The sequence below is a fragment of the Lepisosteus platostomus genome, chromosome 16, assembly GCF_059453375.1.
Source record: "Lepisosteus platostomus isolate fLepPlt1 chromosome 16, fLepPlt1.hap1, whole genome shotgun sequence".
Classification (NCBI taxonomy): domain Eukaryota; kingdom Metazoa; phylum Chordata; class Actinopteri; order Semionotiformes; family Lepisosteidae; genus Lepisosteus; species Lepisosteus platostomus.
The window spans coordinates 25,048,160-25,072,448 of NC_142626.1; the positions used below are offsets into that span (position 1 = coordinate 25,048,160).

General features: G+C 36.1%; 1 protein-coding gene across 50 annotated transcripts in view; it reads right to left on the reverse strand.

Moving 5' to 3' along the window:
- LOC148647083 (NACHT, LRR and PYD domains-containing protein 3-like) overlaps window positions 1-24,289 on the reverse strand; it is a 1,669,284-nt gene that overhangs the window by 853,421 nt on the left and 791,574 nt on the right. For 32 of the 50 annotated variants that reach the window (XM_088609309.1, XM_088609304.1, XM_088609298.1 and 29 more), the window contains 3 exons: window positions 21,588-21,761; window positions 10,887-11,060; window positions 8,751-8,924 (listed from right to left, as the gene is read on the reverse strand). The exons of 5 other annotated variants lie outside the window; for them this stretch is intronic. In XM_088609309.1, the coding sequence (XP_088465435.1) occupies window positions 8,751-8,924; window positions 10,887-11,060; window positions 21,588-21,761 (522 nt within the window). The remainder of the gene's footprint in view (window positions 1-8,750; window positions 8,925-10,886; window positions 11,061-21,587; window positions 21,762-24,289) is intronic. 13 more of the 50 variants (XM_088609264.1, XM_088609273.1, XM_088609286.1 and 10 more) reach the window with 5 other exon arrangements.

Here is a 24,289-nt window from a genome sequence, read left to right on the forward strand (position 1 = left end):
AGAAAATAAGTTAAATACAAAATTAAAGAAAAATAGGGTAAAATATCATTCAAAATATTTTGCAAACAATGTAAACTGTTTATAAAAATAAAATGTATTAACTAAGGAATAGGATGGCAAAGTTGTTAGTATGTTTTTTTTTTCATAAATACAACAGAACCACATGTCTCAGTGGCTTTCAAAATTAAATTATGCATGCATACCTCTGAACTAGAATTATAACTAAGTGATCCATGCATTTCTAATGGTGGCCAAGTGGTTAGCGTTGCTATCTTGCGGTTCAATTCCTGCCATCCTGTGTGTGTAGAGTTTGCATGTTCTTTTTGGGTTCTGTGTTTTTTCTCCATATGTGTGATATGATTTCCTCTCGCACTCCAAAATATGGCTAGGTTAATGGGTAGGTGGGTATGGGTATGGGTAGGTTAATTGGCTTATGGGAAAACTGGTCCTGATGCGTGTGTGTTTGTGTCTGTCTGTCCTGTGATGGACTGGCGCTATGTCCAGGGTGTATTCTGCCTTGTGTCTGTTGCTTATTGGGATAGGCTCCAAATCCTCTGTACTGGATAAAGAGATTAGAAAATGGATGGAAGTAAAGGCACTGTGTGGATGGAACTGTACACAGTGTTAGAAACCCACTATGAGATGGCAGCATCTCACTGAGGATAAATGATTTTATAGTGCTGGCTTAAGGAAACAGCCTTTTCACCTCTCTTGCACATCAGTATCCATACCTAGTTAGTTATTTAAACAAATTGCCTCTAAATATAAACATCTTAAGATGCTGGCTCTGTGGATCAGCATCAGCTATGTTTGCCCAATCCTTCATTTCATGTGCATCCAACACACACTTCAATGCTAGCAACTACACAAAATGTAAAATACAATCCTCATTTCAGGATCTACAGTATGTAAACATACAGTCTGTTAACTTCATCATCTTCCTCTGCAGTCTATAACATCTCCTGTCATTTTGTCAAAAGTATGCCTAACTCCATTAGGAAGTGTTCTTGTTATCAGTGTATTTCTCAACTTCCCCAAAATTATCTTTTTCCTAACTACATCACTAGTCTTACATCCTGCAATAACTCAGCCAACACTTAAATCCCTAAAAACTGCTTGTGTTAATTTGTTTAACTCACAAATATCATATGTAAATACCAGCCATGTAGTACTTTGCATTTGGAATAATAGTTTCTTTTAAAGGAAACTAGACAAATCAAGAAAGGCATTTTTTCTAGAATTAATAAATGCACATCCAGTTCACTGGGGTAATAAAATCCACACTGAACAATCTCCAATATGTTCAGAATTGGACAGCCAGAATCCTGATCGGGATGCATTACGCCTGTCTTCGAGTCCTTGCACTGGCTTCCTATCAGGTTTCAAGTTTCGAGTCAACTTCAAAATCCTCAATCCGTCTGACTTTGGTCTTCTAGCTGTCCTCGAGAACATCTACACTCTGTGGATAACAGGACCTTCTCTAGCTGCACCCTAAAGCTCTGAATTTGTATCCCCAGTGATATCAGAGTCGCCTCCCCTGAGTGCATTTAAATTTAACCTCAAAACCTCTCTTTTCAGAAGACATAGTGTCTGTATCTGCTTCATGTTCTAATTTTGGTAGCACTTCTAACTGCTTGTCTTTCTTATACAGTATGTATTTACTTTGTAATCTGTGGTCCTTATAACTGTTTTTACATCTACTGTATTGCTTTGAGATGCCACTTTTAAAGGTACTATATAAAATAAAGCTTTTTATTATTGTTATAGAGAAACATTATCAGATTTTCCGTGGTTCAGAAAAAAGTATACTAGTTTGTCACTCTTCTCACACCCTCTTTGCTAAATGGCTTTCATACTAATCTGATCTGCCTATTTTCTGTGATTTCTATATCCTACTAGATTTATAATTATTCTGAAAATATTCTTCTTGAAATGACTCATTTCTAAATTCCTGTTTTCACTGTTAACATCTTGCAGCAACTCTGCGACAAAATATGCACTTACCTCAACCAGACAGTTCATCCTGCTACTTACATTGAATAAAAATCTTTAGATTTCTAAGTTTATGTCTTTATTTAGTGGTTTCATTATTGAAGAAGGCTAAACTTTGTTGGAAAAATGTATTTTAAGTGTTGTAAAAAAGTGACTTGCTTTAACAAAATATATTTACAAATCCGTTCACGTGCTCCATTTCTAAAACGTTTTGCTCATGTGCACCTCTAGCACTTTAACATCCTTAATTTTCATTTGCCTTAATTTAAAAAAAATCGTTTGCCCAGCCTAAGAGGGGGGTTTGCTCTCATTGACAGCTGACACTCCTCCATACACTTAAATGAAAAATTAATAACGCCAATGTAAAAGTCATTTTTACAATTTGTTAATAATAAAAATGTTAAGTTCTCTAAAGCTTTCTCAGTCAAGTATGATAATTCACACAGGGAGCTGTGTAAGCATGCGCAGGCAGCAAAAGATCAGCTAAACAGGGAAGAAAACGCTTTCAGAGAAAACAGTGTTTCAGGTGTGAAGAATACAGATCATCAATTCAATTTCAGTCTAAACTTGTCCCCACACACCCTGCCCCAACTGCGATTAGACTATACACAAGGCACTGAAAGCGTCACAGTACTGTAGATGATCAGGTGTTTCGCAGACATAAGCATAGTATGTAATCCAGGCTTTCTGAACTTACACCTGGAGTGCACCAGGTATTAGATCTTGTTTATATTAAACTTATATCACTGGGCAGTGGTGGACTGTGCGCTATTTTGTCAGTAACCTGCTAATCTGCTTAACAACTGTAGAAAACATTATTTTATTTTTTTACAGAATGTGTGTTAAGTTTACAAAATTAAAGTAAAATAAAAATAAAAGTAATAGGTTTATTCCATGCTGAAAAGAGAAGAGAGAAAACGCAACGTTTTGGCTGTGAAGCCTTCTTCAGGTGTGAGGGTCTTCAGCTCAAAATGAAACGCTTGGAGTTTGTAATATATGGTGCTCTGATCAAGTTAAACTTTGATGCAGGAAAAATATATTTCCCACAAGCTATACTCATTCTCTCCGATGCAGTGCAGTTAAAAAAATATCTCTGATACAGTTCCTAAATTAATATCGTTTATGACCATCAAACACTTTATGCTCCTCTTCTTTTTATGCTCAGCTACTAAAATTTCCCTTTAGTTTCCCTACCGGCCATGTAGTACACGGTAATGTGGAATAATAGTTTATTTTAAAGGGAACATAGAGAAACTAGGAACTAGAGAAATCTTTGTTTACGCTCCAAGTTTCACTTTTTTTCTTTCTCACCCACTGCGATTCGGGCACAGAAGGGTTAAAAAGAAAGTCAGACAGGCAGGGGGGAGGGTGAGTTGTGAAATTGTTACCTGTCCTGGATAAAGCGGTTAGAAAAGAGATGAATTTACACCTGTGAAAAGCATTCCAATTTTAATGCGATACGGAAGACATTCATAAAAAATGATCTTGTACGGTCTGTAAACTGAAAATGTATGAAGGAGACACGTTGCGAATCGCCTCTTTCTACACTTGGAAGAACATTCCAATGTTAATGCGACACTAAAGATATTATTATTAACCTTTTAAATCTGAAGGGATCCACACAGTACAGGTTCCTGCTACTGTAGCTATCAGAGGGAAAGACGGTGACGTCACCGTGCAGGCGAGCAGACAGCCTCTAATGTCAGGCGTATACATTAAATATATTTAGATCTTTGAATTAATATCGTTATTGATTTCTTTAGCCTCACAGCATTGTCCAATAATACTCTTCTTGTGTTTAATTTTTAGTTAAGCAGGATTTGAGCTACAGACCATAAAAAAACAGGATTCACTTTTTTAACATATTTAATATTCAAATATTAAGATTGATATGGACAGAAGGAGCACATAAAAACGTTTCTGAAATAACCACATGTAAGTCTTTGATGCTTAAAATGTTTGGGGAGAAAGTGGAATACTAGTGTGTATTTTTTCTTTAAAATACCAATACCAGCCACCTACCCTGTGCATTTAAATCTAACCTCAAAACCTTTCATTTCAGAAGACGTATTGTCTGTATCTGCTTCATTTTCTAATTTTGGTAGCACTTCTAACAGCTTGTCTTTCTTATATGTATTTAGTTTGTATTTTTCTTTAAAATACCAATACCAGCCATATACAGTTTGTAACGTAGCGATTTCTATGTCTTTATTTAGTGGTTACATTAGTGACAAAGGCTAAACTTTTAGCTTCAGTAACATGGAAGCCGTATGGCATACATGTTTGTAATGACAAAATAGTATAGATAATATTTATTGTCAGTAATGATATCAGTAGCAGTTTGAAATTGTTCGTTGTTATTAATAAATGACTTGGCTTCGAACATGTTGTGATATTTAGAAATATAAAAAACGTCAATATAGAGTCCATAATATTTGCTATTTTAGTTTTTCAAAGAAATGTTTATTTGTTAAAAGAAAACTCATGGTGATAGGTGGGTTTGAACACTCAACCCCAGGCATATAAGTCAGTCACTTAAGCCATAATGCCACAAACGCAATCACATGAAAAAAAAAGCACTGGAACAGCCGTACACATATTGATAGAAAGTCTTATACTACAGTTTGTGCTACAGTACATGAATATAATTATATCTTCATTAATTTCTGTAGATACGCAATTCCATATTATATTCCCTATTAATCCCTATTCTAAAAGTATGCTTTTGTTTACTCTGATAACGAGCGTATTTGCAGAAAAAACGTCAATATCAGTTTTCACAAAGTATATAAACTTAATATGGTCAGAAGGAGCGCGTAAAAACGTTTCTGAAATAACCACATGTAAGACTCTGAAAGGGAGAAAGTGGGAGAAAGTGGAATACCAGCCATATACAGTTTACATAATATGTTTATGTTCCTAAATTAATATTGTTTATGATCATACGATGCATTATGCTCCTCTTCTTTTTGTGCTCAGCTACTAAAATTTCCCTTTAGTTGTAAAATTCCATAGAAATATTTAATACTAAACAGATTAAAACATACACAGTACAGAGATTAAATGATTAAATCTTTTCAATACCGACCAATGCACCACACGTGCCCCTGTCAGTCATTTTGGCTAGCCAATCACATACGGGTATGTACCATGCATTTTGAATTGCTTCATCTGTTAGTTTACTGTATATACTTCGGAAAAAGTAATAATGTTTTAACCTTTTCTGCGAATACTTAAGCTTGTTATCGCAGTAAAAAAACGCGTACTTTTTAGAATTTGATTACTAAGGAATATAATATGGAATCGCGTATCTAAAAAAAATAATAGCGATATAGTTGTATTCATATGCTGTAGCTCAAATCCTGCCAAACAAAAAAATTGACACAAGAAGAGTATTTTTGGACAACGTGAGGCTCTGGCGAAATTGCTCTGTAAACTGAAGAGTTATAGAGAAGATTTTCTCTCCCAACCTCAGCAGCAAACAGCAGATAATTGTTTTCTTCCTTGCTTAGCTGATCTGTCTGCTGCTATTAAAAAGCCGGGCGTGATTTTTTAGCAGCAGACAGACTAGGCAAAAAACAGGCTGTTTCGTGTTCTTCCTAAGATTGTTGAGCGCAGTGAGGTACATTCGGAATGTGATTTCACAGATGCTTTTGTTCTGTCTTGCATTGTCAGATTGTGAATAAATAAGAGCATTTTTAAAATAAATATAAGGAAATCAGCAATCAAATGTCCTTTTTTTCCGAAACACTCGTATTTTCATACTGTAGTTTTGAGCTGTAAGTTCTTTTTACTTCTTAATTAAACTTTTGAAACAGTTTCCGCGCATTCCGTACAGAAATAAAATCATGTTTTCTACAGGTGTTGAGCAGATTAGCAGGTTGCTGACAAAATAGCGCACCGTCCCCCACTGCGCAGTATAACTTTAAACGGACAGGAAAAAGAGCATTTTCAGAGAGCAATTACAGATGCAGCCATTCAAAGTGTGCGGTACAGACACGTACCGCAGGTAAGATGACACGAGGTCCCGCGGTGCGTGATTGGTTGACCGACAGGGGCACTCGTGGTCCGTTGGTCTGTCGTAGAAAGACTTACTGTAAACGTCTTTACTGTGCCCGTTGTAGATATTGAATTTTACCACTGAAGGGAAATCTTAGTAGCTGAGCATAAAAAGAATAGGAGCATACTGTAACGCGTGTGAAGGCCATAAACGATATTAATTTTGGAACGTAAACATACAGTATATAGCTGGTCTTGGTACTTTAAAGAAAAAAATACACACCAGTATTCCATTTCTCCCTAAACATTGTAAGCTTCGAAGTCTTTAACTAACGTGATACCGGAGTCAACAAGCATACTTTTAGAATTTGATTAAAAGGGAATATAATATGGAATCGCGTATCTCAAGAATTTAATAACGGTATGATTATATCCGTGTACTGCGGCAGGGCTATGTAGGGCTGTTTTGCCTGCCTGCTCATGCGAGCTGTCTTGTAGCCTACTGGTCTAGGTGCGTGACTACCAACTGGCAGGTTGTGTGTTTGAATCCAGCTGGTGCTGGACCTTTCAGTTTTATTTATTTATTTTTTAATCGCGTAACATAAACATATTACCGTATGCAAACTGTACTGTATACAATATGTATATGTATATTTAATGTCTTAACTGTGCCCGTTTAAGTATTGAATATTCATATCTAATTTTACCACTGAAGGGAAATCTTAACATAAACATACAGTATATGGCTGGTCTCGGTACTTTAAAGAAAAAAATACACACCAGTATTCCATTTCTCCCTAAACATTGTAAGCTTCGAAGTCTTTAACTAACGTGATACCGGAGTCAACAAGCATACTTTTAGAATTTGATTAAAAGGGAATATAATATGGAATCGCGTATCTCAATAAATTAATAACGGTATAATTATATTCATGTTGCAAAAGAACTGCAACGGACATAAAAACTCCCTTGCTTTTAACAGAGCGTTCCATAATTTCTAACTACGAAAATCCCAGGTGAAAGGATTTGTAAACATATTTTGTTAAAGCAAGTCAGTTTTTTCTGCAACACATAAAATACATTTTTCCAAGAAAGTTTAGCCTTTGTCACTAATGAAACCACTAAATAAAGACATAAATATAGAAATCTTAAGATTTGTTTTATTTAATGTTGGTAGCAGGATGAACTGTCAGAGTGTATATTTTGTCCCAAAGTTGCTGCAAGATGTTAACAGTGAAAAAGGTATTTAGAAATGAGTTATTTCAAGATGAAAAAGAAAACATACACGAAACATGGTTTCATTACGACCAGAATCGGTCTTGAGATATTTTTAACTTGATTTACAGTATTTGAGAGGTATGTCTTAACACCGATACTACAGTGCTTAAGTACTGCTCACGTATATGTTTCTAGGTTTATATTATGCATTTCATACGGTCAAATTACTTTTGAGCAACTAATAAGAAGCGCGAAACGGTATGCGTTTTACTTTCGTTTTGTGCTGGGACCCGTGGATTGATTAGAGATACCAAGTACATACAAGTCATTTTTTAAATGTTGTAGTTCGTCTTGAAAAAATGTTACGAGTACATCATCTATCAACAATCACACAGGTTCTGTTTCCATATTGCGGATTTTGGTTAGGTATTATCAAATCCAGTGGCGCTGTTAGTTTACTGAGTCCCATGTCACATGGTCTGTGATTGAAACCTGTAAAACCGGTTTAATTCGTCACAGCCAGCACTCTTCAGGTGTGAGGGTCTTCTGCTCAGAATGAAACGCTAAAATGTTTGTGTATATTCTAATGGCAGTGGGGGCAGGGTGTGTGGGAACAGGTTTGGTTGAAATTGCATTGGAGATCTATGTTCTTCACACCTGAAACATGTGCATGTGAAAGGCATGGTGAATCAGAGATTTTCAAAACTTAATTTGTATGATTGGAAATCAATACGTGATCAGAAGTGCTTTGGTGTTACTTTTTGTCAATTAAAAAATAAAGTATTTTCATTTACAAAGACGGTTACAAAGGAAGTGGACCACGGTAATACATTGAGTTTACAGCTTGTCCAAGGTCATTCATTATTAATACTATTAGTAATATCTTCGGAAAGACTTTGATGCATAAAATATTTCTGCATAATTAAAATATTTATGATGCAGGTGGAAGATTGTGTACTTTTGTCCAACTGAGTAATCTTGCTTTTATAAAATATACCAACTTTTTTAATGTTTAATGATTAACATGCTGTAATACACAGTTTAAAATTATTAAAAATCTAAAGAGTATACAACTTAAATTCTTAATTTGAAAAAGACTGTCCTTCAGCAGTAATCGGGATTCAAAACCGTGTGTTTTCTGGTGACAGCTCAAATGCTGTACATACTGTGAGACGTTAAGCTTTATTAGCTCCACCTGGCAGTTTTACAAGGTGATTCCTTGTTTTACCGCAGTGTACTCCGTGTATTTTAAATGGCTGCATCCCTATATACAGTATGTGTAAAAAAGATGGGCAAACTGGGAAAGATTACATGTCGAGATGTCTAATATGTCATGTTAGTATGTAATGAGATGTTAACAAAGAAACTACACACAACAACTTGTATAAAATCACGTAGCACTTTTTTATCTTTCTATATGCCCTCCTTCTATCTCGTTTTGTACTTCCTAGGTGTTAATTTTTTGATGCATGTGAAAAAGCAAATGTTGTGTCTCAGCATTAGCACATAAAAAAACACAAAAATCACCAGTGTTCACTTACCACAGTTCTGTTAATTTACAGTTGGGATCCCTCAGAGCTGCAGACAGCAGTTTCACTCCTGAATCCCCCAGGTTATTGGAACTCAGATCCAGCTCTCTCAGACTGGAGTGTTGAGACTGAAGAACAGAGACCAGATCTTCACAACATCTCTCTGTTAGTTCACAGTGCTCCATCCTGCAGACAAAAAGACAGGAGCACAGCTGAACATCTGCACAGCTCATCCAAATCATTGTTTTAATCATTTAGATCCTACATTAGTAGTAACCTCCGAGAAGCAGTGCAGACAGAATCTGCCATTATTCTGACATGAAGCAAAACTTAAAAAAATGGAAATTAATTTCTCCCTTGCTCTTGGGAAGGATTGGGACAACAAGAATGAATGTACTTCCAGGATTTCTGTCTTCCTCCTTGTTTCTGTCTTATGCCCCTCAATGACCATTTCTAAAACGTCTGTCTATTTTATGTGGTTTTAAGTCAGGGTGCCATGCTCTTTCTCTCAACCCTCAAAAAAACTATTCCTTTCTTGAGTTTTTTTTTTCAATAAACACTATTTTCTAAGTGATTAATGTATTTAAATTGCAGAATTTTATTATTTTCATAATGCTTTGAGTTATACTATGTGTAAAACATAATGTTTTAAGTGAGATGAATACCTCTTCACCATTTTGCTGGGAGCGGTCACTCAGGTTGTTGAAGCTTTAAGCTGAGCTGCACAGAAGTTAGACTGTAGATCTGGGAGAGTTTGAGTGCTGTAGGTTTTACCTGAGGTTTTCTTCCCTCCCAAATAAATCTAGACTGAAGTTTGCCCTGAAATTTGACTTTATCTGTCATTACAGGGATATGTTTATACTGTCAGCTAATTGACAAAGTGGTAGTGCAGCATTTGAACACCATCAACATTACTTTTAATAAACAATTATCCAATTCAGGGTCACAGTTACCCATAACCTGTCCCAGGAAGCATTGAACACAAGGCAGGATTGAACCCTGAACAGGATGCCAGTATATCAAAGAGCACACACTCATACCAGTGCCAGCTTTCCCACAAGTCTATTAACCTGCCAGCATGTTTGTGGACTGTAGGAGAAAACTGGAACACCACACAAACATGGGGAGAACATACAAACTCCATACAGATAGCACCCCAGCTCTGGAATTGAACCTAGGGCCCCAGTGTGATATCTCCTGCACTGAGCTGATGGAAGCAGTAACCTGGAGACTGAATCCAGGTGCGGGCTCTGCTGGAAGCAAGCAGGGGAGGCAGGAGAAAGTGAAACTAGAGACGCAATCGAAATGGAAGGGTTGAGCTGGGAGGAACTGATTAAAGCACCAGGCAGAGTCGTTTAACATGCAGGGTTCAGAGCACAGGGATCAGTGCAAGACGTGGTCAGACAGGCAAGGTTAAAGCACAGAGAGAGAGGAGGAAACACTGGGGAAATTCAAATCTGAGAAGAATTAAATGAGACTAAAATAAGAGATTAACATATTGATAAAGTTTGCATACCTAACTCACCTCCACAGCTACATACTTTCAGATGTATATAGAATATTAGAAAATACAGAAAATATTTACAGAAAAACAAGAGTTAAGAGTAAGATACAAATGAGAAATTTGGGTTGGCCAAGTCTTCAAAATCTTGAAGAAATATACAACAATCCTTATTAGGAGTCCTTTTTCTTCTGGGACAAACACCAGATAAGCTGCCTTCAGAGGCAAAAAGATACTTCTTCAGAACTGTCAAGATGGCAGCCATGAAATAAATCACTAGAAACTGGTTAAAGCTGGACTAACCTTGTGTTCAAATGAAGAAGGACTCTATGAATGAAATCTCATAGACAATGTTACCCACAGAATTCTAAATGAACAACAGCATAAAAATATGTGTAAAAAGATGGGCAAAGTGGGAAAGTCTGCATGTCGAGTCTCTCAGTAATGAGATATTAACAAAGAAGCCAGAGACAAGAACCTGTATAAAGTTGCGTAGCAGTTTTTTGTCTTTCTAGATGCCCTCTTTCTTTCTTGTTTTGTACTTACTAGATGTTACTTTTTGATGCATGTGAAAAAGTGAATGTTGTGTGTTTCAGAATATCTACATAAAACAATAAAAAACAAAGAAATCACCAGTGTTCACTTACCTCAGTGTTGTTAATTTACAGTTGGGATTCCTCAGAGCTGCAGACAGCAGTTTCACTCCTGAATCCCCCAGCTTATTTTTACTCAGATCCAGCTCTGTCAGACTGGAGTGTTGAGACTGAAGAGCAGAGGCCAGATCTTCACAACATCTCTCTGTTAGTTTACAGTAACTCATCCTGCAGACAAAAAGACAGGAGCACAGCTGAACATCTGCACAGCTCATCCACATCTGTCTTTCCAAGTCTTCACTACAACACCCAGCTCAGCAGTAATATACAACATCATATCATTATCATCGCAGAGTGTCCATGGGTGAGGATGATTAAGATAACTGCTGCTTCAAAATTTGGGTTCCAGGAGGAAGAAGAAAGATGAGAAGAAATTGTCAGGAAGGGAGACAATGACTTTTAACCATAATAAAAATTGCTTCACATTTATTATAATATTTCATTATTATGTCATCTTGTTATAGTTATTTTAGTTACAGTGTTGTTGTTTTTCTTCAAATGGTTTATTAATCCCAAATGTAAATGACCAATACTGGAGTAAGTGAACTGGAGATTTTGATGTTTGTAGATATTTTGAGAAAAACAACTTTCCCATTTAAAGAAAATAAACCATTTGATCCGATCACATATTCGTTTCCAATCATACAAAGTAAGTTTTGAATATCTCAGACTCACCATGCCTTTCAGATGCTCATAAACGATATTAATTTAGGAACATAAACATACAGTATTATGTAAACTGTATATGGCAGGTATTGGTATTTTAAAGAAAAATACACAACAGTATTCCACTTTCTCCCTAAACATTTAAAGCATGAAAGTCTTTAGTTATTTAGTTATTTTGGAAATATTTTACGTCCTCCTTCTGACCATATTAAGTTTATATACTTTGTGAAAAGTGATAATGTTTTAACCTTTTTTGTGAATTCGTTCGTTATCGGCGAAAACAAAAGCATAATTTTAGAATTTGATTAAGGGGGAATATATTATGGAATCACATATCTAAAGAATTTAATATAATATAATTATATTCATGTACTGTCTGGCGGAATAAACTGAAGAGTTAGTTAATGCGACACAGAAGATAATATTAATAATGTAGTGCTTTCAGGCTCACACTCTACCAGCTGGGGAATTGAACCCAAGCCTCCAGCATTACTCAACAGGGAAGAAGCCAGTTGAGCTACAGTGAGATTCGCCTTCAACCCTGACGGACCAGGTCCCTCCTATTCATATAAAAGGCAGTAACGTCACCGCGCTGGCAAGCCCTCATCAAAGTTTAACTCGTTTAGAGCACCATACATTACAAACTCCAAGCGTTTCATTTTGAGCTCACACCTGAAGAAGGCTTCACAGCCAAAATGTTACGTTTTCTCTCTTCAGCATAGAATAAACCTATTACTTGTTCCTTTGCAGACTACGCAGGCTAACGTGGCTACGCCACCTGAAGTAGTGTTGTACAGTGATAATAGATGTGGGTGATGTGTTCCCCATTAAACAATGTGCTTATTGCACAAATCCTGCTAAACTAAAAATTAGACACAAGAAGAGTATAATTGGACAATGTTGTGAAGATCTGGCGGAATTTCTCTGTAAACTGAAGAGTTATAGAGGAGACACATACTGTATCACCTCTTTATACACTTGTAAAAAAGAACATTTCACTCAGTGGGCGATGCATTGTTATCTCAATCACCTGCTAATTCGTTTTATACCACGAGAAGACAGGAGAATGTGATTGTACTGTATCTGTATGGAATGTGTGTTGCGTTTACAAAATTAAAGTGTTTAAAATGTATAATTAAAAAGTGTTCCTGTTTAACTTATACATTGCACGACTTTTAAACCTATAAAAACAGGTTTTGATAGTTAATAACCACTTTTTCTGTGCAAAAAATGGCTGATTTTTCTTCCTCGTGATCAGCTTAGAATCTCTGTGTATGCTGTAAGGTTTTTACTTCTTAATTAAATGTTTAAAATACACAAATTTCATAAAGACAACACACGTTTCGAATAGAAAAAATCAAATTCTGTCTTCCTGGTATGTAGAACAGATTAGCAGGTCTTTTTCTCCCAATCAGAGGCTCTGAAAATAGCGTACCACCTCCTTCGCTCCGTCAGAGGGGGGCCAACACCGAGAGAGGGAGGAAGCGCTGAGCTCTTTATTGGACAATGGCCGTTCTGCATCTGCATTCATAACTTAGTGCTTAAAATTAAACAACGTAAATGTAAATCATTTTCTTTGACTTCTAAGTCCCTTAATTATCATTAACCACAGGTTTCTCACCACTTAGACTACTTTTTGATACCATCAGTAGACAAAGCAGGAACTTGTTGTACTTTCTAATGACATTACACGTGGAAAGATTACAGATTTTAATTGTCTTTTATTTTGTTATACATTTTAGAAAAGTTTCATCTATACATGCACCACAAAACTAGTCTCGATTGTATTTCTTAATGCTATGTTACATTTAGTTCATTGTTTTGAAAACATCTAATTTAGAAAGTTAGGTGTTAGCATAAACTATTAGTAATCAATAATATTAAATTTAGCACTGTAATAAATTGTTGCACTTTTCCCCGTATTTTGTAATACCATATTTTTCTTTGTTCAAATATGCATTAAATCTATCAGAAAATAAGTTAAATACAAAATTAAAAAAATAGGGTAAAATATCATTCAAAATATTTTGCTAACAATGTAAACTGTTTATAAAAATAAAATGTATTAACTAAGGAATAGGATGGCGAAGTTGTTAGTATGTTTTTTTCATAAATACAACAGAACCAGATGTCTCAGTGGCTTTCAAAATTAAATTATGCATGCGTACCTCTGAACTAGAATTATAACTAAGCGATCCATGCATTTCTAATGGTGGCCAAGTGGTTAGCGTTGCTATCTTGCGGCTCAATTCCTGCCATCCTGTGTGTGTGTGGAGTTTGCATGTTCTTTTTGGGTTCTGTGTTTTTTCTCCATATGTGTGATATGATTTCCTCTCGCACTCCAAAATATGGCTAGGTTAATGGGTAGGTGGGTATGGGTATGGGTAGGTTAATTGGCTTATGGGAAAACTGGTCCTGATGCGTGTGTGTTTGTGTCTGTCTGTCCTGTGATGGACTGGCGCTATGTCCAGGGTGTATTCTGCCTTGTGTCTGTTGCTTATTGGGATAGGCTCCAAATCCTCTGTACTGGATAAAGAGAATAGAAAATGGATGGAAGTAAAGGCACTGTGTGGATGGAACTATACACAGTGTTAGAAACCCACTATGAGATGGCAGCATATCACTGAGGATAAATGATTTTATAGTGCTGGCTTAAGGAAACAGCCTTTTCACCTCTCTTGCACATCAGTATCCATACCTAGTTAGTTATTTAAACAAATTGCCTCTAAATATAAACATCTTAAGATGCTGGCTCTGTGGATCAGCATCAGCTATGTTTGCCCAATCCTTCATTTCATTTAAATCCAACACACAATTCAATGCTAGCAACTACACAAAATGTAAAACACAATCCTCATTTCAGGATCTACAGTATGTAAACATACAGTCTGTTAACTTCATCATCTTCCTCTGCAGTCTATAACATCTCCTGTCATTTTGTCAAAAGTATGCCTAACCTGCCTATGCCTATGCCTAAGTATGTAGTGATTTTCCTACCTACATCACTAGTCTTACATCCTGCAATAACCCAGCCAACACTTAAATCCCTAAAAACTGCTTGTGTTAATTTGTTTAAATCACAAATATCATATGTAAATACCAGCCATGTAGTACTCTGGATTTGGAATAATAGTTTCTTTTAAAGGGAACTAGACAAATCAAGAAAGGCATTTTTTCTGGAATTAATAAATGCACATCCAGTTCACTGGGGTAATAAAATCCACACTGAACAATCTCCAATATGTTCAGAATTGGACAGCCAGAATCCTGATCGGGATGCATTACGCCTGTCTTCAAGTCCTTGATCTTAAATCTTACCTCAAAACCTTTCTTTTCAGAAGACATAGTGTCTGTATCTGCTTCATGTTCTAATTTTGATAGCACTTCTAACTGCTTGTCTTTCTTATATGTATTTACTTTGTAATCTGTGGTCCTTATAACTGTTTTTACACCTACTGTTTTGCTTTGAGATGCCACTTTTAAAGGTACTATATAAAATAAAGCTTTTTATTATTGTTATAGAGAAACATGATCAGATTTTCCCTGGTTCAGAAAAAAAGATCTAAAGTATACTAGTTTGTCACTCTTCTCATTCCCTCTTTGCTAAATGGCTTTTCATACTAATCTGATCAATCTAACTGCCAATATTCTGTGCTTTCTCTATCCTGCTAGATTTGCAATTATTCTGAAAATTTTGTACTTGAAAAAACTCATTTCTAAATTCCTGTTTTCACTGTTAACATCTTGCAGCAACTCTGCATATACAACATATACACTTAGCTCAACCTGACAGTTCATCCTGCTACCAACATTGAATCAAAAAAAGCTGAAGATTTCTATATTCATGTCTTTATTTAGTGGTTTCATTAGTGACAAAGGCTAAACTTTCTTGAAAATAATGTTTTTTTATGTTTTGCAAAAAACTGACTTGCTTTAACAAAATATATTTACAAATCCTTCCACCTGCTCCATTTCTAAAACTTTTTGCTCATGTGCATTTTTGTATTTTTTACACCTCTAGCACTTTAACATCCTTCATTTTCATTTGCCTTAATTTAAAAAATATCGTTTGCCCAGCCTAAGAGGGGGGTTTGCTCCCATTGACAGCTGACACTCCTCCATACACTTAAGTGAAAAATTAATAACGCCAATGTAAAAGTCATTTTTACAATTTGTTAATAATAAAAATGTTAAGTTCTCTAAAGCTTTCTCAGTCAAGTATGATAATTCACACAGGGAGCTGTGTAAGCATGCGCAGGCAGCAAAAGATCAGCTAAATAGGGAAGAAAACAATGTTTAGAACTGCAATTAGAATATACACAAGGCACTGAAAGCGTCACAGTACTGTAGATGATCAAGTGTTTCGCAGACATAAGCATAGTACATAATTCAGGTTTTTTTAACTTACACCTGGAGTGTACCAGATATTAGATCTTGTTTACATTAAAGTTATATCACTGGGCAGTGGTGGACTGTGCGCTATTTTGTCAGAAACCTTCTAATCTGCTTAACAAATGTAGATATCATGATTTTATTTCTGTACGGAATTCGTGTTAAATTTACAAAATTCAAGTAAAATAAAAATAGAAGGAACAAGCAATAGGTTTATTCCATGCTGAAAAGAGAAGAGAGAAAACGCAATGTTTCAGCTGCGAAGCCTTCTTCAGGTGTGAGGGTCTTCAGCTCAAAATGAAATGCTTGGAGTTTGTAATATAGGGCGCTCTGAACGAGTTAAACTTTGATGCAGGACAAATAAATGTATTTCCCACAAGCTATACTCGTTCTCTTCGATGCAGTGCAGTTAAAAAAAAATATCTCTGATACAGTTCCTAAATTAATATCGTTTATGACCATCAAACACTTCATGCTCCTCTTCTTTTTATGCTCAGCTACTAAAATTTTCCTTTAGTTTCCCTACCGGCCATGTAGTACACGGCATTGTGGAATAATAGTTTATTTTAAAGGGAACATAGAGAAACTAGGAACTAGAGAAATCTTTGTTTACGCTCTGTTTCACTTTTTTTCTTTCTCACCCACTGCGATTCGTACAGAAGGGTTAAAAAGAAAGTCAGACAGGCAGGGGGGAGGGTGAGTTGTGAAATTGTTACCTGTCCTGGATAAAGCGGTTAGAAAAGAGATGAATTTACACCTGTGAAAAGCATTCCAATTTTAATGCGATACGGAAGACATTCATAAAAAATGATCTTGTACGGTCTGTAAACTGAAAATGTATGAAGGAGACACGTTGCGAATCGCCTCTTTCTACACTTGGAAGAACATTCCAATGTTAATGCGACACTGAAGATATTATTAATAACCTTTTAAATCTGAAGGGAGATCTAAAGGGATCCACACAGTACAGGTTCCTGCTACTGTAGCTATCAGAGGGAAAGACGGTGACATCACCGTGCAGGCGAGCAGACATAGCCTCTAATGTCAGGCGTATGCGTTAAATATATTTAGATCTTTGAATTAATATCGTTATTGATTTCTTTAGCCTCACAACATTGTCCAATAATACTCCTCTTGTGTTTAATTTTTAGTTAAGCAGGATTTGAGCTACAGACCATAAAAAAACAGGATTCACTTTTTTAATATATTTAATATTCAAATATTAAGCTTGATATGGACAGAAGGAGCACATAAAAACATTTCTGAAATAACCACATGTAAGTCTTTGATGCTTAAAATGTTTGGGGAGAAAGTGGAATACTAGTGTGTATTTTTTCTTTAAAATACGAATACCAGCCACCTACCCTGTGCATTTAAATCTTACCTCAAAACCTTTCATTTCAGAAGTCATATTGTCTGTATCTGCTTCTTTTTTTAATTTTGGTAGCACTTCTAACTGCTTGTCTTTCTTATATGTATTTACTTTGTATTTTTTCTTTAAAATACCAATACCAGCCATATACAGTTTGTAACGTAGCGATTTCTATGTCTTTATTTAGTGGGTACATTAGTGAAAAAGGCTAAACTTTTAGCTTCAGTAACACGGAAGCCGTATGGCATACATGTTTGTAATGACAAAATAGTATCGATAATATTTATTGTCAGTAATGATATCAGTAGCAGTTTGAAATTATTCGTTGTTATTAATAAATGACTTGGCTTCGAACATGTTGTGATATTTAGAAATATAAAAAACGTCAATATAGAGTCCATAATATTTGCTATTTTAGTTTTTCAAAGAAATGTTTATTTGTTAAAATAAAACTCATGGTGATACAGTAGGTGGGTTTGAACACTCAACCCCAGGCATATAAATCAGTCACTTAAGCCATCATGCCACAAATGCAATCACATAAGAAAAAAAGCACTGGAACAGCCGTACACATATCGATAGAAAGTCTTATACTACAGTTTGTGCTACAGTACATGAATATAATTATATCTTCATTAATTTCTGTAGATACGCAATTCCATATTATATTCCCTATTAATCCCTATTCTAAAAGTATGCTTTTGTTTACTCCAATAACGAGCGTATTTGCAGAAAAGGTTAAAACACTATCAGTTTTCACAAAGTATATAACTTAATATGGTCAGAAGGAGCACGTAAAAACGTTTCTGAAATAACCACATGTAAGACTCTGATGCTTAAAATGTTTAGGGAGAAAGTGGAATACCAGCCATATACAGTTTACATAATATGTTTATGTTCCTAAATTAATATTGTTTATGATCATAAGATGCATTATGCTCCTCTTCTTCTTGTGCTCAGCTACTAAAATGTCCCTTTAGTTGTAAAATTCCATAGAAGTATTTAATACTAAACAGATTAAAACATACACAGTACAGAGATTAAATGATTAAATCTTTTCACTACCGACCAATGCACCACACGTGCCCCTGTCAGTCATTTTGGCCAGCCAATCACATACCGTAGTACGGCGCGTGCGTGCGGTATGGGTTTGTACCATGCATTTTGAATGGCTTCATCTGTTAGTTTACTGTATATACTTCGGAAAAAGTAATAATGTTTTAACCTTTTCTGCAAATACTTAAGCTTGTTTTCGCAGTAAAAAAAACGCGTACTTTTTAGAATTTGATTACTAAGGAATATAATATGGAATCGTGTATCTAAAAAAATTAATAGCGATATAGTTGTATTCATATACTGTAGCTCAAATCCTGCCAAACAAAAAAATTGACACAAGAACAGTATTTTTGGACAAGGTGGGGCTCTGGCGAAATTGCTCTGTAAACTAAAGAGTTATAGAGAAGATTTTCTCTCCCAGCCTCAGCAGCAAACAGCAGATAACTGTTTTCTTCCTTGATTAGCTGATCTGTCTGCTGCTATTAAAAAGTTGGGCGTGATTTTTAGCAGCAGACAGATGAGGCAAAAAACAAGCTGTTAACAGGCTGTTTCGTGTTCTTCCTAAGATTGTTGAGCGCAGTGGGGGACATTCGGAATGTGATTTCACAGATGTTTTTGTTCTGTCTTGCATTGTCAGATTGTGAATAAATAAAAGCATTTTTAAAATAAATAAAAGGAAATCAGCAATCAAATGTCCTTTTTTTCCGAAACACTCGTATTTTCATACTGTAGTTTAAGTCTTTGAGTAAGCTGTAAATTCTTTTAAAATTCTTTTAAACTTTTGAAACACTTTCCGCGCATTCCGTACAGAAATAAAATCATGTTTTCTACGTGTTGAGCAGATTAGCAGGTTGCTGACAAAATAGCGCACCGTCCCCCACTGCGCAGTATAACTTTAAACGGACAGGAAAAAGAGCATTTTCAGAGAGCAATTACGTTATGTTTATGCAGAATAAGTTATTAGATTTATGAGCAATCTAATTTCTTATTCGTTTAAACAGTGACATTTCAGCTGCATACTCAGGTGAGCCCGAAAGTGCTACATTATTAATAACATCTTCTGTGTCGCATTAACATTAAAATGTTCTTTTTAACAAGTGTAAAAAGAGGCGATGGGCATTTAGGTAGATTGCCAGGGAAAAGGATTTGTAAATATATTTTGTTAAACCAAGTCAGTTTCTTGCAAAACATAAAAGACATTATTTCCAAGAAAGTTTAGCCTTTGTCACTAATGAAACCACTAAATTGGTTAAAATTTGAACAAGTGAGGCAGGCAGAGGGAAGGGGGAGGCATCTTCCCACTTCTATGACTAAAGAAAGTGTCAAAGAGAAATGTCTTGAGCGACATACAGTACAGAGCCGAAAACGTTTGGTGCGGTCTTCTCTGCTTTAAAGGTACACTCCTTGTGGATGAATTTTCACCTCAAACGTTTGCCCACCAGCTAACACAGAGAAGCACACTGTACAAAATGTACTTGCAAGAATAACGTTTACAAACATAAAAAAACAAGCTTTATACTGTTATACTACACAGTGTATTAAAACACACTATGGTCACTACACTGCCCACTAAACCTCTTTCCCAGAATTTCATGGGGGCAAGGTTACGTAGCTGATTCACAGCTGGATACTAATTTTTCTGGTAAAAATTCAGATATTTGTCAACATATTTACTAAAATTAACCATCTCAGTATTTCTGCATAATTAAAATATTTATGATGAAGGTGGAAGGTTGTGCAATCTTGCTTTTATAAAATATAACAACTTTTTCACATTTAATGCTTAACATGCTGTAATACAGTTTACAATGATTAAAAGTCTAAACAGTATACAACTTAAATTCTTGTCTCTATTAATATAACTATCAAGTGGTATTAAATAAATACAACTTTTTTGTATAGATGACACTTTTCTCAAATGTATTAAAAAAATAAAAATGATCCCAATCTAATTTTCCCACGTGTGATACCATTAGGAAATACATTACGCTCCTGCTGTGTTTAACGATGGTAAGAAAAATAAATTTAAATGGTGAGAAAGCTATGCTTAAAGTTACCTAAGGGACTTAAAAGACAAAGATAACGATTTACAATGCATTGTCAGATTGTGAATCAATAAAGGCATTTAATTAAACACGCGTTTGCGATTTTAATCAAAATGGGAGTAATGGGGGTAAATAAAGCACATGCCTAATCCATTAGGCCACAGAAGTAATCACATGGGAAGGAGTGAAACTGATACAGACATTTCGAAAGAAAGTGTACTAATGTGATAATTTGAGCTATAGTATATGAATATAATTATATCGTTATTAATTAATTTAGATAAGCAGTTCCATATTATATTCCCTATGAATCAAATTCTAAAAAGTACGCGTGTTGTTACTGTGATAATAGAGGAACTGATTAAAGCACCAGGCAGAGTCGTTTAACATGCAGGGTTCAGAGCACAGGGATCAGTGCAAGACGTGGTCAAACAGGCAAGGTTAAAGCACACAGAGAGAGGAGAAAACACTGGGGAAATTCAAAGCTGAGAATAATTAAATGAAACTAAAATAAGAGATTAACATATTGATAAAGTTTGCATACCTAACTCACTTCCACAGCTACATCCTTACAGATGTATATAGAATATTAGAAAATACAGTAGGAATACAAGAGTTAAGAGTAAGATACAAATGAGAAATGTGGGTTGGCCCAGTCTTCAAAATCTTGAAGAAATATACAACAATCCTTATTAGGAGTCCTTTTTCTTCTGGGACAAACACCAGATGAGCTGCCTTCAGAGGCAGAAAGATACTTGTTTAGAACTGTCAAGACGGCAGCCATGAAATAAATCACTAGAAACTGGTTAAAGCTGAACAGACCTTGTGTTTAAATGAAGAAGGACTCTATGAATGAAATCTCATAGACAATGTTACCCACAGAATTATAAATCAACAACAACGTAAACATATGTGTAAAAAGATGGGCAAAGTGGGAAAGACTGCATGTCGAGTCTCTCAGTAATGAGATATTAACAAAGAAGCCAGAGACAAGAACTTGTATAAAGTTGCGTAACAGTTTTTTGTCTTTCTGTATGCCCTTTCTTTCTTGTTTTGTATTTCCTAGGTGTTTCTTTCTGATGCATGAGAAAAAGTGAATGTTGTGCGTTTCAGAATAACTACATCAAACAATAAAAAACAAAGAAATCACCAGTGTTCACTTACCACAGTGTTGTTAATTTACAGTTGGGATCCCTCAGAGCTGCAGACAGCAGTTTCACTCCTGAATCCCCCAGGTTATTGTGACTCAGATCCAGCTCTCTCAGACTGGAGTGTTGAGACTGAAGAACAGAGGCCAGATCTTCACAACATCTCTCTGTTAGTCTACACCATGACATCCTGCAGACAAAAAGACAGGAGCACAGCTGAACATCTGCACAGCTCATCCACATCTTTCTTTCCAAGTCTTCACTACAACACCCAGCTCAGCAGTAATATACAACATCATGTCATTATCCATCTCAGAGTGTCCATGGACGAGGATGATGAAGATAACACCTTCAAAATTTGGGTTCCAGGAGGAAGAAGAAAAATTAGAAGAAATTGTCAGGAAGGGAGACAGTGGGAAACAGGGAGACACACGGAGCTACAGTGACTGGAAATGGGAAACAGAAATAGAAAGACTTTGACTTTTAACCATAATAAAAATTATTATTATTATATTTTATTTTGATGTCATCTTCTTATAGTTATTTTAGTTAATTACAGTGTTGTTGTTTTTCTTCAAATGGTTTATTAATCCCAAATGTAAATGACCAATACTGGAGTAAGTGGACTGGAGATTTTGATGTTTGCAGATATTTTGAGAAAAACAACTTTCCCATTTAAAGAAAATAAACCATTTGAAGAAAAAAAACAGGGTTTTAACTATAACACCACAAAAAATAATTAATAATTATATTAAGCAATAATATATTTATTATTACAAAAAGTAATAAAAAGAATAAAGAAATTGATCATGAAACTAAACAAATCTCATCCCTCGCAAAACTACACAACACTGCACACGTTTTACACATGAAAGACCCTCTACACAGACTCCCACATGTAACAGTCAAAACACACCAACACCTTCAGACAAGAGTCAACAGTTTTACTGGAGGAATTCTAGAGACATCCTGCTCTTCACCAACCCCTCAACCACTCTCCTCCTCTACAGACCCTCCATCTGAGACTGTGTTAATCCTGCTCTTGAAGAAGAGGAGCTGGGTCTGGCCCAGCAGAAAGTGCACTGGGTACAATTCTCCTCTTACTAACATAACTCACCCTGCACACAACAGCAGCCGGAACACAACCGCACATCCTGAGTGTTTTTTCTTTGAGAATGAATGTGGATGCCTTGCACTATGTTCATCCTCTCCAGACATTTTACCAATCCTAATCCAGTCCCTTCTGTTCCTCTTTTTTCCTGATAATCTCTCCCTTTTTCCCCCTGTCTATTGAATTTAAACTCACCCACACCTCCAAGCTCACTAGTTGATCCGTACACTCTGGATGTCTCCATAGTGCTGTTGTGATTCTCGCTCTCCAGCTTTTTACTCTAGGGACACGTAGCCTCGGACCCCCTCAAATTCAATGAGCACAGTACATGTTTATTTAACCTGGTTGAACTAAAATATAGCTTCTATTACTAGAACCCTTACAGTATAGCACCCCAAACAATTACAGTATCTCCACAGTTTTACTAGAGGAATTCTAGTGAGATCCTGCTCTTCACCAACCCCTCAAACTCTTACTCCCTCTACAGACCCTCCGCCTGAGACTGTGTTTATCCTGCTCTTGTAGAAGAGGAGTTGGCTCTGGCCCAGCAGAAAGTGCACTGGGTACAATTCTCTTCTTACTGACATAACTCACCATAAACACAACAGCAGGGCTGCTGAAGGTCAGAATAAGGTTAGAGAAGAGGTGGATCAAGAGACTCAACATGGGAGTCAGACAGGTTCAGGTGCTATAGCAGTGAAAGTGTACCTGAATATCAACACAGAAGTGAAACCATAACCAGAGGTACAACATTAAATTCATACAGTATATAACACACGGGATGACCTAGGTTCTTAATGTGACCGATGTTAATGTTCTTAATGTGGCATAACAAAATGACACTTTTAATTTGGCAGTGCCTCCACCTAAAACAGACCTTAATCAATCTGTGAGTATATTAGGCTTTTGGGACACATACTGCAGCCTACTGCTAATGTAGCAGTACTGCCAAATTGTACTGTACTGCTAGCTACATTAAGTGACACTAGCTTGGCAGCACCTTTCAAAATGAAATGAAAGCCTAAACCCTGCTTTAGAAAAAAAATTCCCGGACCAAGTAAAGTCAACTTTAGCAAAGACACTTATATAACAAAACCATGGTTATGTACTATTAGGTGAGGGTCTGTAGAATAGATTTGAGCTACTTTTGGGGAGGGACAATTTTTTGTTTGTTTGGGAGGGGAATGAGACCACTCCCTGTGCATCACTGCATGGTCCCAGTCTGGGTGGTCTTATCAACCCCAGCAGTTGTGACAGAGACCCTATGTGACAAAAACAAGGTGATTTTCTATTAGCTGTGGGTCTGTAGAATAAATTTAAGGTATTTTTGAAGAGGCACAAATTTTTCTTTGGTCATGACAGGAGTGAGACCACACCTTGCTCATCACTGCACGGTCCCAGTCTGGTAATAGGAGGTGCTCTACATACCTCAGCAGTTTTGACAGAGACACTTATCTGACAAAACCAAGGTGATTTTCTATTAGCTATGGGTCTGTAGAATAGATTTGAGCTACTTTTGGAGAGGCACAAATTTTGGTTTGGTCGTGAGGGGAGTGAGACCACTCCCTGTCCATCACTGCATGGTCCCAGTCTGGAAACAGCAAGTG